This window comes from Corvus moneduloides, chromosome 18, assembly GCF_009650955.1.
Source record: "Corvus moneduloides isolate bCorMon1 chromosome 18, bCorMon1.pri, whole genome shotgun sequence".
Taxonomy (NCBI): domain Eukaryota; kingdom Metazoa; phylum Chordata; class Aves; order Passeriformes; family Corvidae; genus Corvus; species Corvus moneduloides.
Window position 1 is genome coordinate 10,477,726 of NC_045493.1, and position 21,238 is coordinate 10,498,963.

The following is a 21,238-nucleotide window of genomic DNA, read 5'->3' on the forward strand; positions in this document are numbered from 1 at the left end:
ACTTCCACCCACTGAAGAAGCAGAGCCTGCCCCCCTCCCTCCCTCTGTTAAAGCACCAAGAGCACGTAAACAAAGTAATTTTTATTTAAAAAAAACGACACTGGGAAAAAGAAAACCAAAAGCAAACAGCATATACAGCAAGGCCACAGACAGTGTAAACGTCACTGGTGATAGTGTTACCTCAGAAAGAACACAGAGGAAGGGTTACAAGGATGTTCTATAAAAACTGGTGTAATTTCCAAAAAAACCAGGGCACTTCACTTCCACTAAAGGAATTACAAAGTCAAAGATGGGCTGGAAACCCAGGAGTATGAAGTCCAAAACCTCTTCCTCTTGGAAGTCCTAACAGTTATTGCCAACAGGAGGTGGAAACTTTAATTTGCTCCCAAGGTGGCAAAGCACAGTTCTCTCTTTCAAGATCTTAAAAAGATCTGAAGTAATTTGCAGCTATCAGTCCATGAATTGGGAGATGCTGATGAACAAACCTTCGCTGCTGCCATCAGCAAGTACCCCCAGGTCCATGGTCAGCACAGCTCACCTGTCATCCAGGTGATTACATACCCAGGAAGAACCTAACACTTTTTGATTTTCCTCTCTAAATGCCAACAAAAAATCCAAAAGCATGACCAAGGGTCTTGGTCACAGCCTCCCCTTGACTGCTGGGAGGATTTATCCCAAAATCTTGAGATCATGGACACACCAAGCAACACTACTGACCATGTATTTTCTTTACAGCCTCGAGAAGCCATTTTTGTAATAAATCTGTAGCAAAAAGCTAAAACCAAAAGCCTTTTCCTCCCATGGAGTCAGCTCCACTCCCCCTAAACAGGAAACCTATGGGAAGGAGGCAGCAGGGCATGTACAAAAGCTGAGCAGCTCAGTAAGAACTGACATCCCTTCACCAGAGTCTGAAAATCTATTCCCATTGCAACAATGACCACAAATTAATACAGAACTCTGGTGTTTGGGGTTTTGCTTCAAACCAGGTTAAGATCTGTTCCAGCAGCAGAGCTGTCCATGAAACACTCCAACACGCTCTTGAAAAATAAACACTTAAAACAGAAACAGAACCATCTCTGAAAGTTCGGTCACTTGTTCATTGGTAACACCCAAAGAGCAATTCTCAGGTCAGCAGGAGTTTCTCAGGAATGCCCCAACCCCTGACCCAGGGGCTGCTCCCCAGCCTCAGCCCCAGCTCAGAGTGCTTTCCAGTCGATGGGCTTCTTCCCAGATTTCTTGAGGAATTCATTTGTCTTGGAGAAGTGCCGGCAGCCGAAAAACCCTCTGTTGACAGAGAGGGGCGAGGGATGAACCGTCTGCAGGACGTGGTGACGCTTCTGGGAACAGCAGAGGAAACCACTTGTGAGATTTGCAGGGTTTTGGCTGTTCCTGCTCCAGGGCAGGTGTGATTTACCCCTGTTCCTCCTCTTGCACCAGCCTGAGCCCTGAAGAACCAGCCCTAAGGACCAAGACTTCTGTCCCACTAAGCAAAGACATGAATACCCCGGCATTTCCCAACTGCTGTCATCCCACCAGCACATTTCACATTGATTCATGAGCCTTTTCCTAGGAAAAACAGCTCTGTCCTTGTGAGACAGGGCTTACACTTGCTCCACTTTTCTTGCTTAACTCTGTCAAAGGCTAAGCTGCAGCAGAAGCAGAACTCAGGAAAAATTCCTAATTCCGTAAGGGAAGTGCCCTCTAGTGTCCACCAAACTGAGGGAAAATCAGGGAGAGGGAAGGGCTGAGGAAAAGGAGGTGTACCCTGTCGATGGAGCTGCCTTTCCTCTGGGCATAGGCTCCCCACAGCATGAAGACCACCCCGTGCAGGTTCTTGTTGAGCCAGGACACCACGACATCCGTGAACTGCTCCCAGCCCCTCTCCTTGTGGGACGTGGCCTGGTGAGCCCGAACCGTGAGCACCGCGTTGAGCAGGAGCACTCCTGGCAAACAAACCACATCCAGAGGGTGAAACAAGGGTTAACCCATCCCTGGAATGCCCAAGGCCAGGCTGGATGGAGCTCTGAGCAACCTGGGATAGTGGAAGGTGGTCCTTGGATGAGCTTTAAGCTCCTTTCCAACCCAAACCATTCTGGGATTTTGGGATTCAAACTGCTTTTTTCTCCTGTTGATGAAGCAGATTTTCATTTCAAGATTTTCATTTCACTGAGAAGTGATTTTCTCTCCTACAGGTGGATTATTTCCAATCACAGGGCTGTTTTTTTAGGTAAGATTCTTTTCTGCTCCACAGGGGGCATATCACTGAGTGTGTCTGAGCTCACCTTGCTTGGCCCAGCCCGTCAGGTCCCCATGGCCAGGGTGGGTGAAGTCCTCAATGTCCTCAGAGAGCTCCTTGTAAATATTTTCCAAGCTGGAAAATTTAAACCAAGCCAGCAGAAGATTTTTAATATGCCAAGAGCAAGGAGCACTTATTGCTCTAACCAGGCAAAAAAAGCATTGATTTTAATCTTATTATTTAAGATAATAAAGCCATTTGTACAGGCAGAGCAGCAAAGCCTGTGTGTGTCTGTTTGGAAGCTTTAATGAGACTGGAAATGAAAATTTACATCCAGAATATCACCAAAACTACACAGAATTATCCATGTCTTGCAGTGATGTTTTTTTTCCAGGCAATGCAGAACTCAAATTTAAGTAGTTGCAAACCACTTCACATCAATTTTCTGGCTCCCAGCCCTGAGCAACACAGAACTGCAAACAAATAAGGAACAAAAGGGATTTTGCAAATTTTCCTACCTGGGGGGAGGTGGAACAGGCTTCTGAACACTAAAACAGAGCCCATGAGCTTGTTTAGGTCCATGGTATGGATCTTGTCCCAAAATGACAACCTTTACCTGAAAGCAGACCTTGGTTAGCACTGAGCTGGAATCAATATTATTCCCCAGAGAGTGGGGGAATAAAAGGATTATAAATGAGCTTTATCCTAAAACAGAGACCAAAAAAAACACAAACCCAACCCAACTCCTCCAAGAAACTGAAGTTAAATCCCAGATATCTCACTGAGAAAGAGCACAGAGCCCACCTAACACTAACAGCCCTACAGCTTTGCTGTCAAAATTATGAGTACAACTAATATAATTTGAGTGCAGAAGACCAACATTTTCACAGCCACAAAAAACCACCTTGTTATTTTCCAAGCAGGTTTCATCCCATTACAGCTTTATGCCACACTTGCTGTGATATTTTTGAGATGTTTTATTGGCAATGACATTACCTTATGCTGTCCTTTTTTGCTTTAACTGGAGTCTGTTACTGATCAATTAAAAAACAACAGATGTTCAAGATCAAAAAGCTATGAACTAGGTTAAGCTGGTAACACCAGAAAAAAAGATCAAAAGGATCAGAGGAAGTTCTGTGGCTTGTGAGGGTAGTAAAACAATAAAAGCACGGTTTGGTATCAGACATGAAAGGTAAGGCTGCATTTATGAGTTAGGTGAGCAAAAAACCAGCATCCCTCATCCCATGGGATCCAAGCTTAAGGGACCAAACACTGCAGGAACGTGTCTGTGCACCCACCCTGCACCTTCAGGGTTTTAAACTCCCCGGAGCAGCTAAGAGACCCCCACTGCGGCTCTACTCACATCCCAGATGTCGCACATCTGCGTCCAGGTGAAGACCTGCTCGGGGGGCGGATACACCGTGTAGCGCTTCCTCTCCTCGGCCACGAACGCCATGAGCTGCGGGGGCAGCGGGGGCTCAGCGGGGGCTCAGCGGCCGCTCGTGTGGGCAGGGGGGATCGGGGAATGCTGCTCACCTCCACGAAGTAGGGCTTGGAGAACTCCCCGGCCAGCTGCCGCCGCCAGCTCTCGCCGAAGCCCGGGGGCACGTTCCGCTGCGCCAGCAGCTGCCGCGCCGCCTCCTTGTTCTTGCGGATGCGCTCCTGCTGCTCCGCGCTCAGCGCCTGGCTCGCCTCATCCCCGGCCTCCTTCGCCTTCTTGGCGGCGTTCACCTGGAAGCAGCGGGCAGGGAGGAGGCTGCGGGCGGTGCGAAAGCGCAGCGGGCGCAGCCCGAGGCCCCGGAGCAGCACGGCCATGGCGGGCCAGGCCCCGCCCGAGGGGCGGCCGCGCCGCACGCGCCGGCTGCGCGGCAAAACACCCAGCGCGCCCCCATTGGCCGCCGCGCCGCGCGGGCCCCGCCCACAGGCGGGAGCACAAATGCTCGCTCGCTATTGGCCAGCTGGAGAAAGCCTGCTGCTCCCTATTGGCTCGCCGCGGATGGAGGGGAGGTTTCTACCTAGCAACTGTGACGTCACGGAAGGTCTCAGCGCCCATTGGGCGGCAGCGGAGCGTGGCCGCTCGATTGACAGCTCAGCCACGCGTGGAGCCGAGCGGGAATTTGGAAATGGTGCCCCCCTTCCCCCCCACCCCACCAATTCCCCTCAGAAAAGGCCGCCAGGACGCCCAGGCCCCCTCCCACACACAGAGAGCCAGACACGCACGCGCCGCCACCCGACCCCTCTCCTCCCAGGCCGCGGGCTCCCTCAGGCCCCCGCTCCCCACCTCAGAATCGCCGCCCGGCTCCGGGGAGCGGCCGCGCTTCTTGGCCGGCACGGGGCTGAAGAAGGAGTGCAGCGTCTTCTGCCCGATCATGGCTGCGGCGGAGCGGAGCAGACAGCGAGGGAGACCGGGGTGACTGAGGGGCGGCAGCGGCGCGGAACAGGCGCGGAGGTAGGGTTGGGACTCGGATTTGGCGCCAAACCCGCGCGCGTGCGCCGGGGGCGTGGCCAGCTGGGGAGGGGGCGTGGCTTTGCGCGCGGCCGTGCCCCGTGCGCGCTCCCGTTTCCCGCGGGATCGCGCTCTCCGCTGCCCCCGTCCCTCCTTCGGGCATCGCTGCCGGTCCCGGGTCCGCGCATGGACGGATTCGTGGTGAAACTGCCCCGCGGGCAGGCGGGGGATGGCGGCGGCGGCGGGAAGAGGCCGCGGCTGGAGGAGCCCGGCCCGGGGCGGCCTCTCCCGCGGGAGATCCGCGCCGAGGGGCTCAGCTGTGATTACCGCATCCTCTTCGGCAAGGCCGAGGCGGACGAGATCTTCCAGGAGCTGGAGAAGGAGGTGGAGTATTTCGAAGGTATATTCCTGCCTTGTGAGGGTGCCGGAGCACGGGCTGTCCAGGGAGGCTCCGGAGGCCTCCCAAAGGGCCTGGACAGTGCTCTTGGAGACTCGGCTTGGGCAGGAAGGGTGGCCTGGATGACCCCCTCTGGTCCCTTCCAACCTCAACCTTTCTGTGTCCAGCTCTATTCCCCTCCATATCCCCCTTACCCCTTCTCAGTGAAGCATTTCCCTGCCCAGCCCACCCAGGTGAGTCCCAAGCAATTCCCAGGGCCCGGGCACAACTGGCCAGGCACCGGGAGGTTTCTGCAGCCACCTGGTGTTTGCATAATGTTGTACTGAGAAGCCAAGAACACAGGTCTGGCCCTGCAGGGTTGGTTTTGCTCAGCTGGAAGTGTTTGTCAAGAGATAATCCCGGAGTGGTGACTGGAATTTGTTGGAGATGCAGAAATGAGGAATGTGGTGGGGGTGCTGGTCCTGTTCACCCCATTCGAGGGGGATAACAAGGCAGTGTCCAGCTTTGCTGGGACAGAAACACCGGCAGTGGGGATGCCAGCTTTTGGGTTGACATGAGCACCCCCATTCCTGTTGTCTGGAGATTCCCAGAAGCTGCAGATCCAGGAGAATGTTGGGCTGTGCAGAGACAATAGAGCCGGGTTTGATCCTTCCCCTGTCTTGTTTAAACAGATGACTTGACAAAGCTGCACATATTTGGCACGTGGCACAAGATTCCCAGGAAGCAGGTCACCTACGGAGACCCTGGCTTGTCCTACACTTACTCAGGGGTCACATTCCACCCTAAGCCATGGATCCCAGTGCTGACCCGGATCCGGGAGCGCGTCACCGCGGAAACAGGGCACACCTTTAACTTCGTCCTCATCAACAGGTACAGCCCCTTTCCAGTTGCACCAAGCACCTTATCCTCCAACCGAAACAAAACAAAAGCTTCTGCAGCATTTGGCCAATTTCTGAGGAGTTGATTTCATTTAATTAGTAAATAACTCATTATATTCTATTATTGGTAAGTAATTAACGGTAGTAATTAACAGAGTTGTGTGCACAGGTACAAAGACGGCCTGGACCACATCGGGGAGCACCGGGATGACGAGAAGGAGCTGGTTCCCCGCAGCCCCATCGCCTCCGTGTCCTTCGGAGCCTGCCGGGATTTCGTGTTCCGGCACCGGGATCACCGCGGGAAGGGAGGAATGGCGGGCACAGGGAGGATCACCCTGCAGCTGGCCCACGGCAGCCTGCTCCTCATGAAGCACCCCACCAACCTGCACTGGTACCACAGCCTGCCCCCACGCAGGAGGGTGCTGGCCCCCAGGGTCAACCTCACCTTCAGGAAAGTCCTGCCCGGGGTCAAGCAGGGAAAAGTTCATCAGTCAGGGCCTTTGAAAAGTGAAGCTTTAGTTCCTGCTGGAAATGTGGATTCCCCTGTGGTGAGCCAAGGGACTGGAGGAGCAAACGGACAGGAGAGGTTTGGTAACTTTGCTGCTAAAGCTTGTGACCACTGATCTCAAAGGCAAGAAGGTTTTTTACACGAGGAAATGTTGCTCTGGTCCTGCTGATCCCTGGTTTTGGTCATTGCTACCCTTGTTTTGCTCGGGAGGAAGTTTGTTCTAAGCTGATCTTAATCTAAGCTATGTTCCAAGAAGATGAAAATCCTCCACAGGCTGGAGGCAGCAGTTTATAAACACTGTGAGCCACAAGCTGTGACCATTTAAAGCTGATACTCTACAGGTGACACTTTCTGTCAATGAGCTCTGGTTTGCTTGGGTTTTAATTGAAATAAAGCACTAATGAGCCTGACATGGAGAAGGGGAGTGCTGAGGTGTGAGGACAGGGAGTGCAGTGTGGCTGGATGAGTGTTTGAGTCACTGTGATTCCTCTCTGCTTGATACTCCTCTGCTCTTAGGGGAGGCTGTTCTTGCAGGAGGAAGCACAAGATTTTTCCTTCCTCAGGTCCTTTGTACAAAAACCAGGCAGCAAAAAATGCCCTTGTGGGGGAGAACTGGGTTGTCCCATTTCCACTGGAAGGCTGTCACTCTGAGAGTGCATTTTCCTCAATAATTATCCCTAGGGATCCCATCCTGACTTCCTGAAAGCCATCACCCCCCATGCCCACAGCGAATCCTGCTGAAATGAGGGAATTCTGTCCGGTCACCAAGAGATCTTGAGGCATCAAGGAATGGTAAGTTCTGAGTGAGAATGGGAACCAAATCCTGGCTGCAGCCACTGGAATTAGTGCTGGGCTCTGGCTTTCAGAGGTGGGTCCATTTTTCCTATGGAATTAAGGCCTGTGCAGGCAATTTGGAGTTGTTAATTCCCACCCTCTGCCACTCTGAGATGCTCTGTGGAACATGAAGAGCTCCTGCAGAAAATCCTTCTTATCCAGGGCTTTTGAAGTGTTGTTTGAACCCCTCTGGCTCCCAGCTTGGTGTTTGTTTCAAGACATTCCCACAACTGATTTTTCTACCAAGTTTGTTCTTTTATTGCTACTGTACAGTTACAAAAATACCCTGAAGTGAAAAAAGCAACTTCCAACAGCAGTGCAGTGCTTGGACTGGAACAGACATTGTTAAATTAACACACAAAATAAGACCAGAATAATCCAAACATAGAGATGTCGTCTTGGAGCTCTTAATTCTTTACAGTCTATTAACATCTTCTCCACCATGGCAGCTTGGGAGGGACAAGTAACAAGTTTGAGCCTTGTGCCTGCACGGAGCCCTGGGACCTTCAGAGGGGAGGTTTGGCTGGAAAACAGATCCCAGTGACCTCCAAAGGTGAGGCTTGGCTGTAAAACACAGAGCTCTGTGACCTCTGGAAAGACAGATCCCAGTGACTTCCAAAGGGGAGGCTTGGCTGGCAAACACAGAGCCCTGGGACCTCCAAAGGGGAGGCTTGGCTCCCAAACACCTGCACAAATCCCAGTGACCTCCACAGGTGTGGTTGGCTGGAAAACAGATCCCAGTGACCTCCAGGGGAGAGGATGAGCTCCCAAAGCCCTGCACAGATCTGATGCTCACAGGGGGTTGGGAGGATCTGGCACAGCTCAGGATCAGGACTGAGGTGCTGGGCTTCGCTCCCTTCCTCACCTGAGGGTTAAGCCGAGCCCATCCACTCCTGCCCACCAGGCAAAGCCACAACAAAGGCTCAACCCTCCCCTTGATAGCCCTTGAAGGAGATCCAGAGTCAATCCACAGCCCAAGGAAACAGCTCTTGGCAAAAGAGAATCTGCTGGCTGTGCAGGAAGAGGTGACTTTGTCCCTGTCCCAGCTGCCAGCTCTCTGACAGTCCATAGTGTGCGTGTCCTCTGCCCCTGCTCCAGCACAGCTAAACCAAGGGGCTGCTCAGCTGAACTCCCAAATCCAGGAAAAACCTCTAAGCAGAGCACTGAGCATGGATAATGCAGGACACCCACTGCTGGCACTGGCAATGGTTTCAGTTCTGAGGTACAGGGGCAGAGCTGCTGGAGTGATGGTTTTAGATGACCCCCAGTGCTGCTCCTCCTCCAGCTCTGTCAGCCCTCCCTTCCATGGCCAGAGCAAATTTTTTGGCATTTTGCATCCTTCAAGGGTTTTTGTTGGTTTGTTTTCTTGTTTTTTCTATAACTTAAAAGAGGTTAAAACCAAGCTACTGCTCGTGCAGCACAGCCAGGAACCAGGAGCCAGTCCAGCAGTGGATTTCTCAGTATTTATGTACTAGGAGCATTACCTGGAGCAGGAATTGTGCTCCAGACTCTGGAATGATGAGTTGTGTCAATAATTTTGCATATCCACCCATTTGACCACTCCTGCTTTGGCTGGTTTGGAGCCTCTCCTGAGGATGTGTGAACACCCCCGAGCTTTGGGCAGCACTATGAATTCATGAGGTACAAAGTTGCCCGAAAAAAAAAAAAAAAACAACTATTTAAGATTAAGTTGTTATTTGAAAACTTCACAATGAAAAAAAAAGCTTGTCTGATGAAGGATTTTCTCCTCCAAGCTTACAAGGACAGAAAAGAGCTAAGAACAACCTACATATTTAATTCCTGGTCATTTAAAAGCAGGTTTTGAAAGGAGGATTTTTGCTGCTTCTCCCTCTGTGTTTTGTTTGGGATTTTACTTTTGCACATCAAACAATCCAGAGCAGCAGAATTCCCCTTATTTCTATTTACAGGGCAGTCTGGAGCTGATGCAGTGACACCAGGATTCCCAGATTTCTTCATGACACCAGGAAGTGCCCACCAGTCCTGGCCCTGATGTTTATATTCCATTCAACAAGGCCTGGGGCTGCTCTACAGCTCAGCTGCAAGCCAGGAGCATGGATCCCAATGCTGGGAATGGCAGATTCCAGCAAGAAAATGGGAAGGGCAAGTCTAGAACAATTACAGCAGCTTGGAAATCACAGCATTAAAAGTTGTAGTTGATGCTACAAAACGACTGAATCCAACAGTGCTGAAGGAAATGACAACACTGAGCACTAGCAAACACTTCCATGTGCTGATTCCAGCTACATTCCAAAGGCATGGAGCAATAAATTAAGGTTTCAGCTCTTAATAGATACAAAACTATCTCCTGGATAAAGCAAACTGCATTTTAAATCAGGAGAAGGGCTTTATAAAGAATTAAAGTAGTAGGAAAATCGTGTGAACGGGGAAATCTTTTGGATCGTGGCTGTTTGTGGAGATGCCTTTACTTGATAGGTCAGGAGAAATGTGATGCCGTGAGTTCATCCCATGGTCGTGAGGCATTCCCAGGGCACAGTGGGCATGCAGAGGGCTGGGCCAGTGGCAATGCAGCTGTTCAGGGAAGCTCAAGGCACTTTGTGTCTTAAATCATTGCCAACAGCAGCTTCCCCTCGCCCCCTCCCACAGCTCCCCACTGGGAAACACTGGGAATAGAGCCTTGGGATAAAATCCCTGCCTGACAGAGGCTTCTCAACAGACACCTGGGGCTGCACGATGTTGGAACAGCTCTGGGAATGTGGGTACAAAACACAGTTCCCAGCCATTGCCACAGGGAAGGGAACCTGGAGGGGCTGGTGCACAATGGAGAGGTGCCAGAGGAGGGATTGGGATGGGAAGGGGCTCTTCAACAGCAGCTTGACATCAACCCTTTGCAGGGCTCCCCCTTGGGAAGTGAAATGTGTGGGATAAAGCATCTCCCCGGGAAAAGTGCCGTGTCAGGACATGGAATAGAGCCTCGGGACAAGGCAGAAAAACACTTCTCAACACACACCTGGGGCTGCACAATGCCGGCAGAGCGGGATTAGGGTACCAACCACAATTCCCAGCCATTGCCACAGGGAAGGGATCCCGGATGGGGGCAGGGGGTAGGGGGGGAGGTTTGCATAACAGAGAGGCTCAATCCACGGGCTCGGGATGATCCCAGCGCCACCGCGTCAGTCCTGGGCCGGGCTCTGGGGCTGGGCCCGGCCGTGCACGCGCTCGTAGAACAGCAGGTAGGCACTGGCAGCCAGCACCTCGTGCAGGCTGGCCCTGCGCACGGATTCATCCGAGATCCAGAGCCACTGGCTGCTGCTGCTGCTGCTGCTGCGGGCGCCCGGCGCGCGCCGGAAGGTGACGAAGTGTCCCGAGTGCATGTCCCCGTGGTGCACCACCACGGCCATCAGCCGGTACAGGTACAGCGGGGCCCTGCGGGGACACGGGCTCAGCCTGGGCATGCACACACACACAGACACACACAGAGAGAGCAGGAGGAGCCACAAGTCGTCCCTGGAGCAAAAAGGGGGTGGTTTCCTGAGGGGGACGGCAGCTCCGTCCCTGGAATGTTCAAGGTTGGAGCAATCTGGGCTAGTGGAAGGTGTGCCTGCCCATGGCAAGTGGTGGAATGGGGTGATGTGTCAGTTCCCTTCCAACCCAAACCCAAATTCTGGGATCAAGTGCTTGTTCTTGCTGGTCCATCCTTGGAAGGGTCCAAGGCTAGGCTGGACGGAGGTTGGAGCAACCTGGGATAGTGGAAGGTGGATGATCTCCAAGTCTCCTTCCAAGCCAAACCATTCTGGGATTATGGGATTCAAACCTGCTGTGCCATCCCTGCAAGTACTCAAGGACAGGTTGGATGGGGTTTGGAGCGACCTGGGATAGAGGAAGGTATCCCTGCCCATGGGAAGGGGACTGGACTGGATGGTCCCTGAGTTCCCTACCAAGCCAAACCATTCTGGGATTCCATGGAAAAGGATTATCAGCAGAAGCCCCAAGGGTGATTTACCAAGTGGAATCATGGCAGGTGCAACTGAAATCAAAAATGTCTGAGAAAAAAAAGAAAATCTGTGGGTTTCTTACAACCATTTTAAAATGAAGGAAAAGAAGGCATAGAGGAAAGCAGCAGCAATGGCATTATGGCTGTTCAGGAGGATTTACATGAACCAGAGGAAGGAGATTTTGAGTTTTGCTTGTAACTTGCTCTACTCCTTCTCCCAGGACTAAAAATCACCCAAGAGATGAGCACAGGAGGTGGGACAAAGGTTACATGCTGTGACTGGGCAGCCTCAGGACAAGGACAGAAGAAAGGGAGACGATTTGAAGGACAGAAGTGAAGCGAGAGGGTAAAAAAATCTCTTAACTTACCTGCACTCAGGGAATGCAGCAAGTGGGAAAGTTCCTGGGGACATTAAAAAGGAGGAGGAGGAAGAAGAGGAAGAGGAGGCACCATTCATGAAGAGAGGTTTGGTACCAGCTGGTTGTTCTGCATCTGCCAGAGGAAGGAGAAATTCAGGGATTTAATGCTGTTGCTAAGAACAGCAGCCCTGCTCCTGCAGTGCCTTTCACCATGGGATACTGAAGGTATTTTATTGATTTTAAATCATTACACAGATCCAGAGGGTTGGAATATCCACAGGCAATGGATATCGGATCCAAACTGGTTTTACACAGCAAATATGAAAATTCCCATTGTGTCCAAAATCCCAGCTCAAGGAATATTGAGGTGCCTGAGGACAGACCTCCTACAGGTGGATCTTCCAACTGTTTTTCAAGAATTCATCATTCCCAGTATTCCTTCTCTGCTTGTCCTGAAGCCTTGGAAGAGATCCCTAACAAGAAAAACCCTGGGACATCCCAAGTTCAACACTCCTCTGGATATAAAAGATGGGAATTCTGTGCTGTGCTTTATAATTTTTCTTTATATAGATATATATTTAGTAGGATCAAAACGAAGTTACCAAACTGAACTGTAAATTTGGGAATGGGAAAGAGATTTCTGTCCTCTTTGCAGAGCCCCACATCAAGATGCTGCTGATGGGTCGATTCTGCAGAGCAATGTTTGATCCCTGAAATGCAGAAAGAGCTGATCTATTTTACTGGCAAAGGAGGTACCTGAAGGTTTCCCTGCTCTCCCATCCTTTGTTCCAGGTGTTGTCTCCTCGGAGTTTTTCCAGCTGAGCTGCTCCTGGCTGGATTTGGGACCAGGAACCCGATATTTGTAGATGTCCATGACCAGGAATTCGTTGAACTGGACGTGTTCGTGTCTCTTCAGGGGAGTGCCTTGGTTTGACCAGCTCAGCCTTTGCAGGTGGATGCACAAACACTGGGGCAGCTTCAGGAATGTGGTCAGGAAAGGAGAATCCAAATTTTTCATGGAAAGAAACAGGTGGTGAGTCCAGGGAATAAGGAAATGCATTGCCTTTATCTCTGTGTAAGCTCAGTGGCAACAGTGTCCTAAAGCAGGACAGTAACTCTTGTGGGATTCCTGCTGTTTCCTAATTCCCAATAATTAATGGCTTTGCACAGGGGAAAACCAAAACCATCAAGTGTTATAAAGAGCTGAAATTTAAAATCATTGCTGTAGCAAGAAGTACATCATCATCATCATCATTATTATTATTATTATTATTATTATTGGCACCTGAGGCTCCTAATTACCCACCAGTGCCCTGCTGGCCTCTGCATGACAGGATTACAGAGCAAAAAAATCCCGTGTTTTCTCACAGAAATCCCACCTGATGTTTATTCACCAGCTGTATTTGGAATACTTCAATTTCCCTGAAATGTGGAATTGCTAAAGGTGCTACAAACCCTGTAAACGTAAATCAGCTTATGGGAATTAGGAATTCCAAGGAATTAATGTAAAATAAAAGAAACGCCACTGATCCAAACTCGCATTTAAGTGGTTTACTAGACAACAGAAGAATATTCCCATTCTTGAAATGTTTAATGTTTGATGCTTTGCTGAGTTGAGGCCTCAACGCCCACAAATATTTGCCAGCTGAGTTTACTTTGAAAAGTAAAATGTTTGTGGTCTAACAGCAAGAAGTGGACACAACAAGATCAAAGAGAGAAGTTACTGTGTGACAGGATTTAGGAGATTTGGAGGGGTTTCTTTGCCTCACCTTTCCTAACTTTAATTGCTTAACAAACGTTGTTCTCTGGTTTTCTATGCTCTGTCCATTCAGAATTCCTTCTGCCTGGATCTGGAATCAGAAGGGAAAAAAAAATGAAGGCACCTGCAGACAGGAGCAATTGTCTGTTTAGAATATACTCAGAGCATGAATTTCACCTTCAGAATTCCTGGCCTGTCCTAAAGGATCAGAATTCTAAACCAAAATCAAGCAGAAATGAGCATTTACAGAATTCCACTCACTCAGAACTGCACTCATTTGCCTTTTCTGTTGATTTTTAAACAATACCAGAGCAAAAAAAAATGATCCCTGGTCATACCTAGTAACTACAGAATTAAATATTCGTAGATTTGGTAACAGTAGGAGTAAGTAAAGCCTCAAATATTCTGTGAGATAAGAACTCCTTGTTAAATATCTGAAATCCCAGAGGCTTTCCCCAAGTCCTGAAGAAAAAGGAGTTGGGAAGTGAAGCCAGGAATGTGTCAGCAGGCTCAAAACTGAGCAGGGAGGTGACAGGAATTGAAGTGACCTACTCTGGTGCAGTTGTCACACACAACATCCTTCACAGACTCCGAGGAGATGAAGTGATGGAGACAATGGTCCAGTGTCATGGGACGACCCTGAGTGCCAAGAAAAGCCAGAATTACTTGCAGGAATTTTAGGGTGCATTCCACTGGATTTTTGGGGAAAGGATTTTTAATCATCCCTTCCGTAGAAAAACTACAGAAGGGCAGGTTTATTTCTTGAAAGAACTGACTAAATGGCTTTGGGTGATCATGGAACTGGGGGGATTCTCCCTTAGCCTGGATTAAACATGGAAAACTTTGCAGCCTGTTGATAACAACAGCTGTGACTCCCTGTGAGAGTCCTTCAGTTGGCTTTTAAACCACAGATTCCTGTCCTGTTGCTATTTTTCTCGAGTTCCAGCATTTCAGGGGTCACTTTATGCTCTCTGACCCTCTCCATAGGAGAAATACAGCTTTTAATGGAATTTAGGCCTCCTTCCTGCCCTTCCTCATATCCTGCCCTGCCAAGGATTGGATAAAACAAAAGACAAAGAACAGAAGATGTGTCCAAATCCCAATCCTGGCTACTTTGCAAGTAGGAATCACCATTTCCATGAGTACCAGTAGTTGTGGAAAGAAATCACCACCAGACACGAAGTAACAAACTCTCACAGTCCAAAAATACCCTGCAAATGTTGCCCCAAAAATCCACAATGTTTTGTCATTTGAAGTTTTTCAGAGGCAGAAAGAAATGGAAACAATTCCCACTTGAAATCACCCGATGGAAAAGCCTGGATGGGGTAAGGTGTGACCTGCCAGGGGGAGAGCAGCTGAAGGTCACCTTCCAAGCCCTTGGGATATGATCTGGGCTCTTCAAATTCCACAGAAAAGACCAAATCCTCCACCAGGAGAAGCAGAAAAACTCCGGTGGTGTCACCAAGTGGTGTTTGTTGGACTCATCGGAACCTTGCACCACCCATTAGGGAGAAGGTCCTGCAGCAGCATGGGATTATAGAAGAGCAGGGAAATCGACTCCTAAAGGAGCTCTGAATGTCCTCTGCACCTGAGAAAGGCCCTGGGAAGGCAGAGCCAAGGTGCCAGCATCAGGGAGCAGGGGGATACGTACCCACACAGCCGCTGGAATGCTCAGGGAGAGGCTGTCGAAGGTGTCGAACCTCACAGGGCTCTGCGAGAGAACATTCCAGAGCCTGAGTTTATGTCAGTCCCAAAACAAATCCAACCCAATTCTCCCAAGATGAGCCTATGCCCCGTGCTGGCCACAATTCTCTGGTGGAACAGGATCCAAACCCTCCCAATTTCCCAAGCACAGTGCCAGGGAACACCAGGAATGTTCTGCTCGGCCTCTTCCTGCTCACTCTAATTTGTTTGCAAGGTTTTGGGCAGTAAAATGCAAATGTTCTCTTGGTTTGGTCTATAAATGGGGTTTCTTTTCTGTATTTTTTTCCCTTTGTCCAGGTTATCTTCATCTCCTTACTTGGAGTAACTGGACTTAGAGTGCCTTTGCCAAATGTGCTGAATGAGCAGCGAGTCCTAAACTCAGCCACGTGAGTGGATTTTTCAGGTGATATTATTAATTAATTAACTGTTAATTCAATAATAGAATAAAACATCTATTATTCTGTTTGATGAGACAGCTGTTACCCCCCCCAGAGTGCATCACATGGATTTTTTTTTCAGTCCATTTAGGGATAAATCCTTGTTCGTCACCACAATAAACACCTGGAAAATGAACAGCCCTGAGCTGTTGAGTCCTGCAAAGCTCTGGAGCTTGATCCATGATCAGAAATCAGGGATGGTGGTTCCAGGATGCACTCTGAGGGTTGGATATCCCTTCTCACATTGCACAGATATTAATAATGATAGAAAATATGATCTCTTTTCATACCTGGTGCTCACAGTGTTTGCAAACCATGTTGCTGGTCAGCCTTCCATGGAAAGGGTGCTGGGATTTCCAGTGGTTGGACACAGGAGGAAGAGATCCTGCAACACAGAAGTTGGAATTGTCCTTGGATTTTCCATCCATCCACTTTCAGCACTCCAATCCCACACTTTTTAACAAAATTAATGGCTCCAAAGCACCTTTTTTGTCCCACTGATTAATAATTAATTGGGGGGGGGGGCATTTGTTTATATTCTTGATTTCTATTTCAGTTCAGTACAAAGATCAATTAATATTATCCCACTTAATAAACAAAACAACTACACTATGAATATTCAGAATATCCAGCAGGGATCAAATCCTACCTCTTGTCCTGCAGCTTATTTGCTTTTGGGTTATTTCTGGTTGCTGCAGAGGGAGATAAAAACATTTCATTAACTCTACCTCAGCAACGTAGAAAAAATGTAAAGTTAATACATGAAGTATTAAATGTGTTCCTATTTCATCCCTAATGGGCTTTTCTGGCATTAGAAAAATTGTGGGAATCTCAGAGGCTCTTTCTATTTGAAGAACAAAAAAACAACTGGTACAAACCAAATTTATAATTGACAATTGCTTATAAAAGGAATCATTAACCTGAAGAATTCTCTGCCTCAGAGCACTAAAATAGGAGATTTTGGAATTTTTTTGGTCTATATTTTAGACCTAGAAGTATTTTTCATAGGCAAACCCAGATATTTTTCCATCTGCATCAAGTTTAGCAGCAAGCTGGAGGATAAGATAAATTTTACCTCCATGAAGCTCTTCCACAAATGCCCATTTTGCAGATTTCAACCCCTTTTTCAGGTGTGAACTACAGATCACAGTAACTGCTTGGAGGGACTCCTGCTCTGTGCCAATTTAAATCCCTACATTCCACGGATTTAAGGATGCAAAAACCCCTCAGGAAAGCAGGATCACTGGAAATTCCAAGATGTTTTCTTAGGAAAACCCGAGAATTCTTTAAATTTGACTTACTGGTGAGGATTAAAGAACAGCTTTGGGAACAGAATAAAAAGGTCCTGAACAGCCACTTTCAACTTGGGAATGTGGGCAGATTCCAGGAGTTTCTGCTAAGGAAATAAATGGGAATTCACCTCCAGGGAATGCACATCAAACAGATGGGTCACACGGGGCTGCCGATCCCGTTCGTCCTCCAGGGAAGAGGTCAGGACATGGAAGAGCTCGTGGGCATCCTGGGAAATGGAGTCAGAACCAAGAGCCATCAACAGAACATTCCAGGAGGGCTGGAATTCCACAGGAAATTCGGGAAAAATTACAGCTCAGAGCTTCTATTTATATTTATATTTTTATTTTTATTTTTTTTTATATTTTTATTTTTATTTGTATGTGTATTTTTATTTATTAAGGTAAGTACATACTAAATGTAAGTAATAATGAACAATAAAATGTATAAATAATAAATTTATATATTTTAATTATATATTTTATATATTATTATGTATTATTATACTTCTATACTATGTTATATAATTACAAGAATAATTATAAATTATAAAATATAAATACATTATTATACTTCTATACTATGTTATACAATTACAAGAATAATTATTATCATTATATTACATTACCATGAATTCTATTTTATATTATCGTGAATATATTTATATTAATATTTATAGTCGTATTTATTAGTTATATTAATATTCCTAATTTATAGTAATACTTATAATTATTATAAATAATTATAAATATAAATATATTATTATCCTTCTATACTATGTTATATAATTACAAGAATAATTATTATCATTATATTACATTACCATGAATTCTATTTTATATTATCGTGAATATATTTATATTAATATTTATAGTCGTATTTATTAGTTATATTAATATTCCTAATTTATAGTAATACTTATAATTATTATAAATAATTATAAATATAAATATATTATTATCCTTCTATACTATGTTATATAATTACAAGAATAATTATTATCATTATATTACATTACCATGAATTCTATTTTATATTATCGTGAATATATTTATATTAATATTTATAGTCGTATTTATTAGTTATATTAATATTCCTAATTTATAGTAATACTTATAATTATTATAAATAATTATAAAATATAAATATATTATTATACTTCTATACTGTTATATAATTACAAGAATAATTATTATCATTATATTACATTACCATGAATTCTATTTTATACTATCATGAATATATTTATATTAATATTTATAGTCGTGTTTATTAGTTATATTAATATTCCTAATTTATAGTAATACTTATAATTATTAAGTAATTATAAATATAAATATATTATTATACTTCTATACTATGTTATATAATTACAAGAATAATTTTCAATTATAAAATATAAATATATTATTATACTTCTATACTATGTTATACAATTACAAGAATAATTATTATCATTATATTACATTACCATGAATTCTATTTTATACTATCATGAATATATTTATATTAATATTTATAGTCATATGTATTAGTTATATTAATATTTATCATTTATAGTAATACTTATAATTATCTATAGCTATAATTTATATATGTTTATAATTGTATTTATGTTAAAATGAATATATTCTATAATAATAATATATTCTAATTGATTATAATAATTATGTGCTCTACTGATATATAATAATTCGTTATTCTAATTCATTATAATAATTATATATTCTAATTTTCCATTATTTGTATTAATATTGAATCTATTTTGTTGTGCCCAAAAGCTTCCGAACAGCACAAGGCACTAAAGACATTCTGGGCCTTAGAAACTCACAAGGAGAGAGAAAAACTACCCCAAAATAAATTCCCAAATCCCTGTTTTCCTCAATTTCACAACTGCAATCTATCCTTGGAAATCAGGAATATATTTTAGGAGTGGGATAATTGATGGAGTGCATCAAAACACTGACAAGAATTCCAAATAATTAGGATTACTGAAAATCCTAATTAGGAGCAGAGCATAGATCCATGATCCAGAGTGAAAGTCCATTATCCATAGGGAAGTTAGGGCTGGATCTCTTCAGCTTTAATATTCCTGGCCCTGTCATTCCAAGCCTGAAGATAATTCCATATAATAATTTGGAAGCAGCCAGCAATTCCCTGAGGAATATCCCAGCAACCTGAAAGCCCCATTCCCAACACATGGATCTTTTCCATCACTTTTCTGGAAGCTGGATTCACATCTGACAGCTCCAGGTCTGAGGGATCCTTGTCCAAGTGGGAATTTTCCCAGATTCCTGCCATCACCTGCTCTTCAAAGGAGGAGATCTGCCACCTGTTCATCCTCAGCACCTCCAGCAGGCAGCTGGCATCCAGGACATCGTCCTCTGTCACCTCCTGGCAGGATAAAGCTGGAGAAGGCAAGGCAGGAGTGTCAGGAGGAGGCAGAAATGGGGAAAAATCGGTGGCTTCTGGGGTTAAAGCACCACCACCCTCATAACCACTTCCACAGGAATATCCCAAGACTGAAACTCCGAGGGATTTCCTTTAAAAACAACCCCGTGAGGGAAGCCAGGCAGAGCCAGGGGATCACTTGAGGGTGTCCGAGATGAATTTAGCACAGGGACAAGTCTGAAATGAGGCACCTCAAGCTTAAAATCTTTAATATTTTTATCCAAAACCTTGCAAAGTGTGATTGAATAGTCCAGATTTTTGGGAAAATAGTAAGCTTGGAGGGGGGAAAAAAAAAAAAAGCTTAAATTATTTGCTGATTCTTTCTTTTTTTTTTTTTTTCCCCTATGGAATTCTAGATTTCTGGAATTCTATGGCATTCAAGAAGTCTGTGGAAGGTGGCTGAGCTTGGCCATGGGGTTGAAAATTAGACAGGGAGATAAAATAGGGAATACAAACCCCATGAGCTTCTTTCTTTGGGAAAAGAGGCTAAAAATGACCACATTTCTCCTCAAATATTTCATCCTTGGTTTGCCACAACAGGAAAATGTCTCAGTACCTCTCAGGAGCTGCAGCAAAGTGACTGACAGGTATTGATGCTCCTGGGATTTTTCCTGCTCTGTCCTGTACTGTGCTGTGAACTCCTCCAGCCACCTGATGAAGGAGGGGCAGGAGGACAAGCCCTGGAGCAGGGAATTCATGAAGCACGTGTTGCCCAGGTTCAGGAGACCCGGGACAAGCCCTGCAAAGAGAATTGCAAGACTTTACACCACGAAGTCCAGGCAAAACAAATCCCATTTGTCAGCGGGAATGCTGTGTAGGGTGCTACAATTAGGTGAAAATGGAGTTCTTTCTGTTTATTTGGTTGATTTTCCATCTTTCAGAGAATCCCAGAATGGGTTGGGTTGGAAGGGAACTTGGAGATCATCCCACCCCACACCTTCCACTAGCCCAGGTTGCTCCAAGCCCCGTCCAACGTGGCCTTGGACACTTCCAGGGATGGGGCAGCCACGCAGAAGCTGTGCCGGAGCCTCCCCACCCTCCCAGGGAAGAATTCCTTCCCAAAATCCCGCCCTCTGGCAGTGGGAAAGAGCAATCCCAGCTGGAAAAACGGGATAAAGCGCATCCCCCGGGGCTGTTCCCGGTGCTGCCAGCCCCAGTTCCCCCGGTACCTCTCCGGCGCCGTTTCCTGCCGGTGATGGGGCCCCACAGGACGTAAATCCCGGCTGCCAGCGCCGCCGCCGCGCCCCCCAGCACCCCCCAGTTCCTCATCGCTCGGTGCCTGCAAGGGGAAAACCGGGAAAAACCGGGAAGTGGGTCCGGAGCTGCAGCAAGCGGGAGGAGGCCGCCGGTCCCTGGCCTTCCCGGGGCAACGGGAGGGAAAAGGGAAGGGGGAGAAGGGAAGGGGGGGGAACGGAGCAGGAAAAAGGCAAGGGGGAAAAGGAAAGGGAAAGGGGAAAGGGAAAAGGAAAAGGAAGAAAGCGAGGGAAGAAGGGAAAGGGAGAAGGGAAGCGCTCGGCCCAAGGGTTCGCCCCGACCAACCCGAGCCCCCCGCCCGCCCTCCCCTCAGAGCCGGCCCCCTCCCGGCTCATCCCGAGCCTCTTCCCGGTCCATCCCGACCCCCCCCCGTCACAGCCGAGCCCTGCCCTCGGACCTGGCCCCCTCCCCCGCCCGCAGCAGCCGCCGCACCGGCCCGTCCGCCAGCATGGCCGCGCCGGAACGCGGGCGCGCGGCCGGCTGGCGCCGGGGGGACGGCGGGAGCGCGAGGACCGGCCGGGCTGAGGCGCCGGAAGTGGTGCGGGGGGGGCCGGTTATGGCGCGGACCGGCCATGGCGGGGGCGGAGCGGGGGCGGGACCGGGAGCGACACGGCGGGGACGGGCCCGGGGCGGTGCGAGCGGCCTGGACCGGGGGTAGCGGGCCTGTACCGGCCGTGACACCGGCCGTGACGGGAAATCCCAGGAGCCACGG

At 47.4% G+C, this 21,238-nt stretch overlaps 3 protein-coding genes across 3 annotated transcripts; 1 reads left to right on the plus strand and 2 right to left on the minus strand.

Moving 5' to 3' along the window:
• Positions 1-66: 66 nt before the first annotated feature.
• On the minus strand, positions 67-4,701 carry UNG (uracil DNA glycosylase). Its single transcript, XM_032128434.1, has 7 exons — positions 4,518-4,701; positions 3,773-3,967; positions 3,600-3,695; positions 2,755-2,852; positions 2,283-2,371; positions 1,765-1,943; positions 67-1,337 (listed from the first exon to the last, which is right to left on the minus strand). Exons 1-7 carry the CDS (start codon positions 4,605-4,607, stop codon positions 1,197-1,199), a joined length of 888 nt encoding a protein of 295 aa, XP_031984325.1. The 5' UTR covers positions 4,608-4,701; the 3' UTR covers positions 67-1,196.
• Positions 4,702-4,775: 74 nt separating this feature from the next.
• Positions 4,776-6,879, plus strand: ALKBH2 (alkB homolog 2, alpha-ketoglutarate dependent dioxygenase). The gene is made up of 3 exons (XM_032128435.1): positions 4,776-5,082; positions 5,751-5,949; positions 6,127-6,879. The coding sequence occupies exons 1-3, from the start codon at positions 4,869-4,871 to the stop codon at positions 6,578-6,580; spliced, it is 867 nt and encodes a 288-aa protein (XP_031984326.1). The 5' UTR covers positions 4,776-4,868; the 3' UTR covers positions 6,581-6,879.
• Positions 6,880-7,695: 816 nt separating this feature from the next.
• On the minus strand, positions 7,696-20,980 carry USP30 (ubiquitin specific peptidase 30). The gene is made up of 13 exons (XM_032128433.1): positions 20,959-20,980; positions 20,442-20,551; positions 19,829-20,011; positions 19,126-19,229; positions 16,952-17,050; positions 16,181-16,223; positions 15,822-15,916; positions 15,042-15,101; positions 13,943-14,029; positions 13,401-13,481; positions 12,388-12,607; positions 11,641-11,764; positions 7,696-10,704 (listed from the first exon to the last, which is right to left on the minus strand). Exons 2-13 carry the CDS (start codon positions 20,539-20,541, stop codon positions 10,452-10,454), a joined length of 1,449 nt encoding a protein of 482 aa, XP_031984324.1. The 5' UTR covers positions 20,542-20,551; positions 20,959-20,980; the 3' UTR covers positions 7,696-10,451.
• Between the last annotated feature and the right edge of the window lie 258 nt (positions 20,981-21,238).

Excerpts from the sequence above, each read along its gene's own strand:
- UNG (XM_032128434.1), bottom strand. The coding sequence starts at position 4,607 with ATGATCGGGCAGAAGACGCTGCACTCCTTCTTCAGCCCCGTGCCGGCC. Across the intron at positions 3,968-4,517 it reads AGCCGGGCGGCGATTCTGAG|GTGAACGCCGCCAAGAAGGC; the intron begins GTGGGGAGCGGG and ends CGCTGCTTCCAG. Across the intron at positions 2,372-2,754 it reads CCTGTTCCACCTCCCCCCAG|CTTGGAAAATATTTACAAGG; the intron begins GTAGGAAAATTT and ends TAAATTTTCCAG.
- ALKBH2 (XM_032128435.1), top strand. The coding sequence starts at position 4,869 with ATGGACGGATTCGTGGTGAAACTGCCCCGCGGGCAGGCGGGGGATGGC. Across the intron at positions 5,083-5,750 it reads GGAGGTGGAGTATTTCGAAG|ATGACTTGACAAAGCTGCAC; the intron begins GTATATTCCTGC and ends TTGTTTAAACAG. Across the intron at positions 5,950-6,126 it reads AACTTCGTCCTCATCAACAG|GTACAAAGACGGCCTGGACC; the intron begins GTACAGCCCCTT and ends TTGTGTGCACAG.
- USP30 (XM_032128433.1), bottom strand. The coding sequence starts at position 20,541 with ATGAGGAACTGGGGGGTGCTGGGGGGCGCGGCGGCGGCGCTGGCAGCC. Across the intron at positions 20,012-20,441 it reads CAGGAAACGGCGCCGGAGAG|GGCTTGTCCCGGGTCTCCTG; the intron begins GTACCGGGGGAA and ends TTCTCTTTGCAG. Across the intron at positions 12,608-13,400 it reads AGCAATTAAAGTTAGGAAAG|CTGCCCCAGTGTTTGTGCAT; the intron begins GTGAGGCAAAGA and ends ACATTCCTGAAG.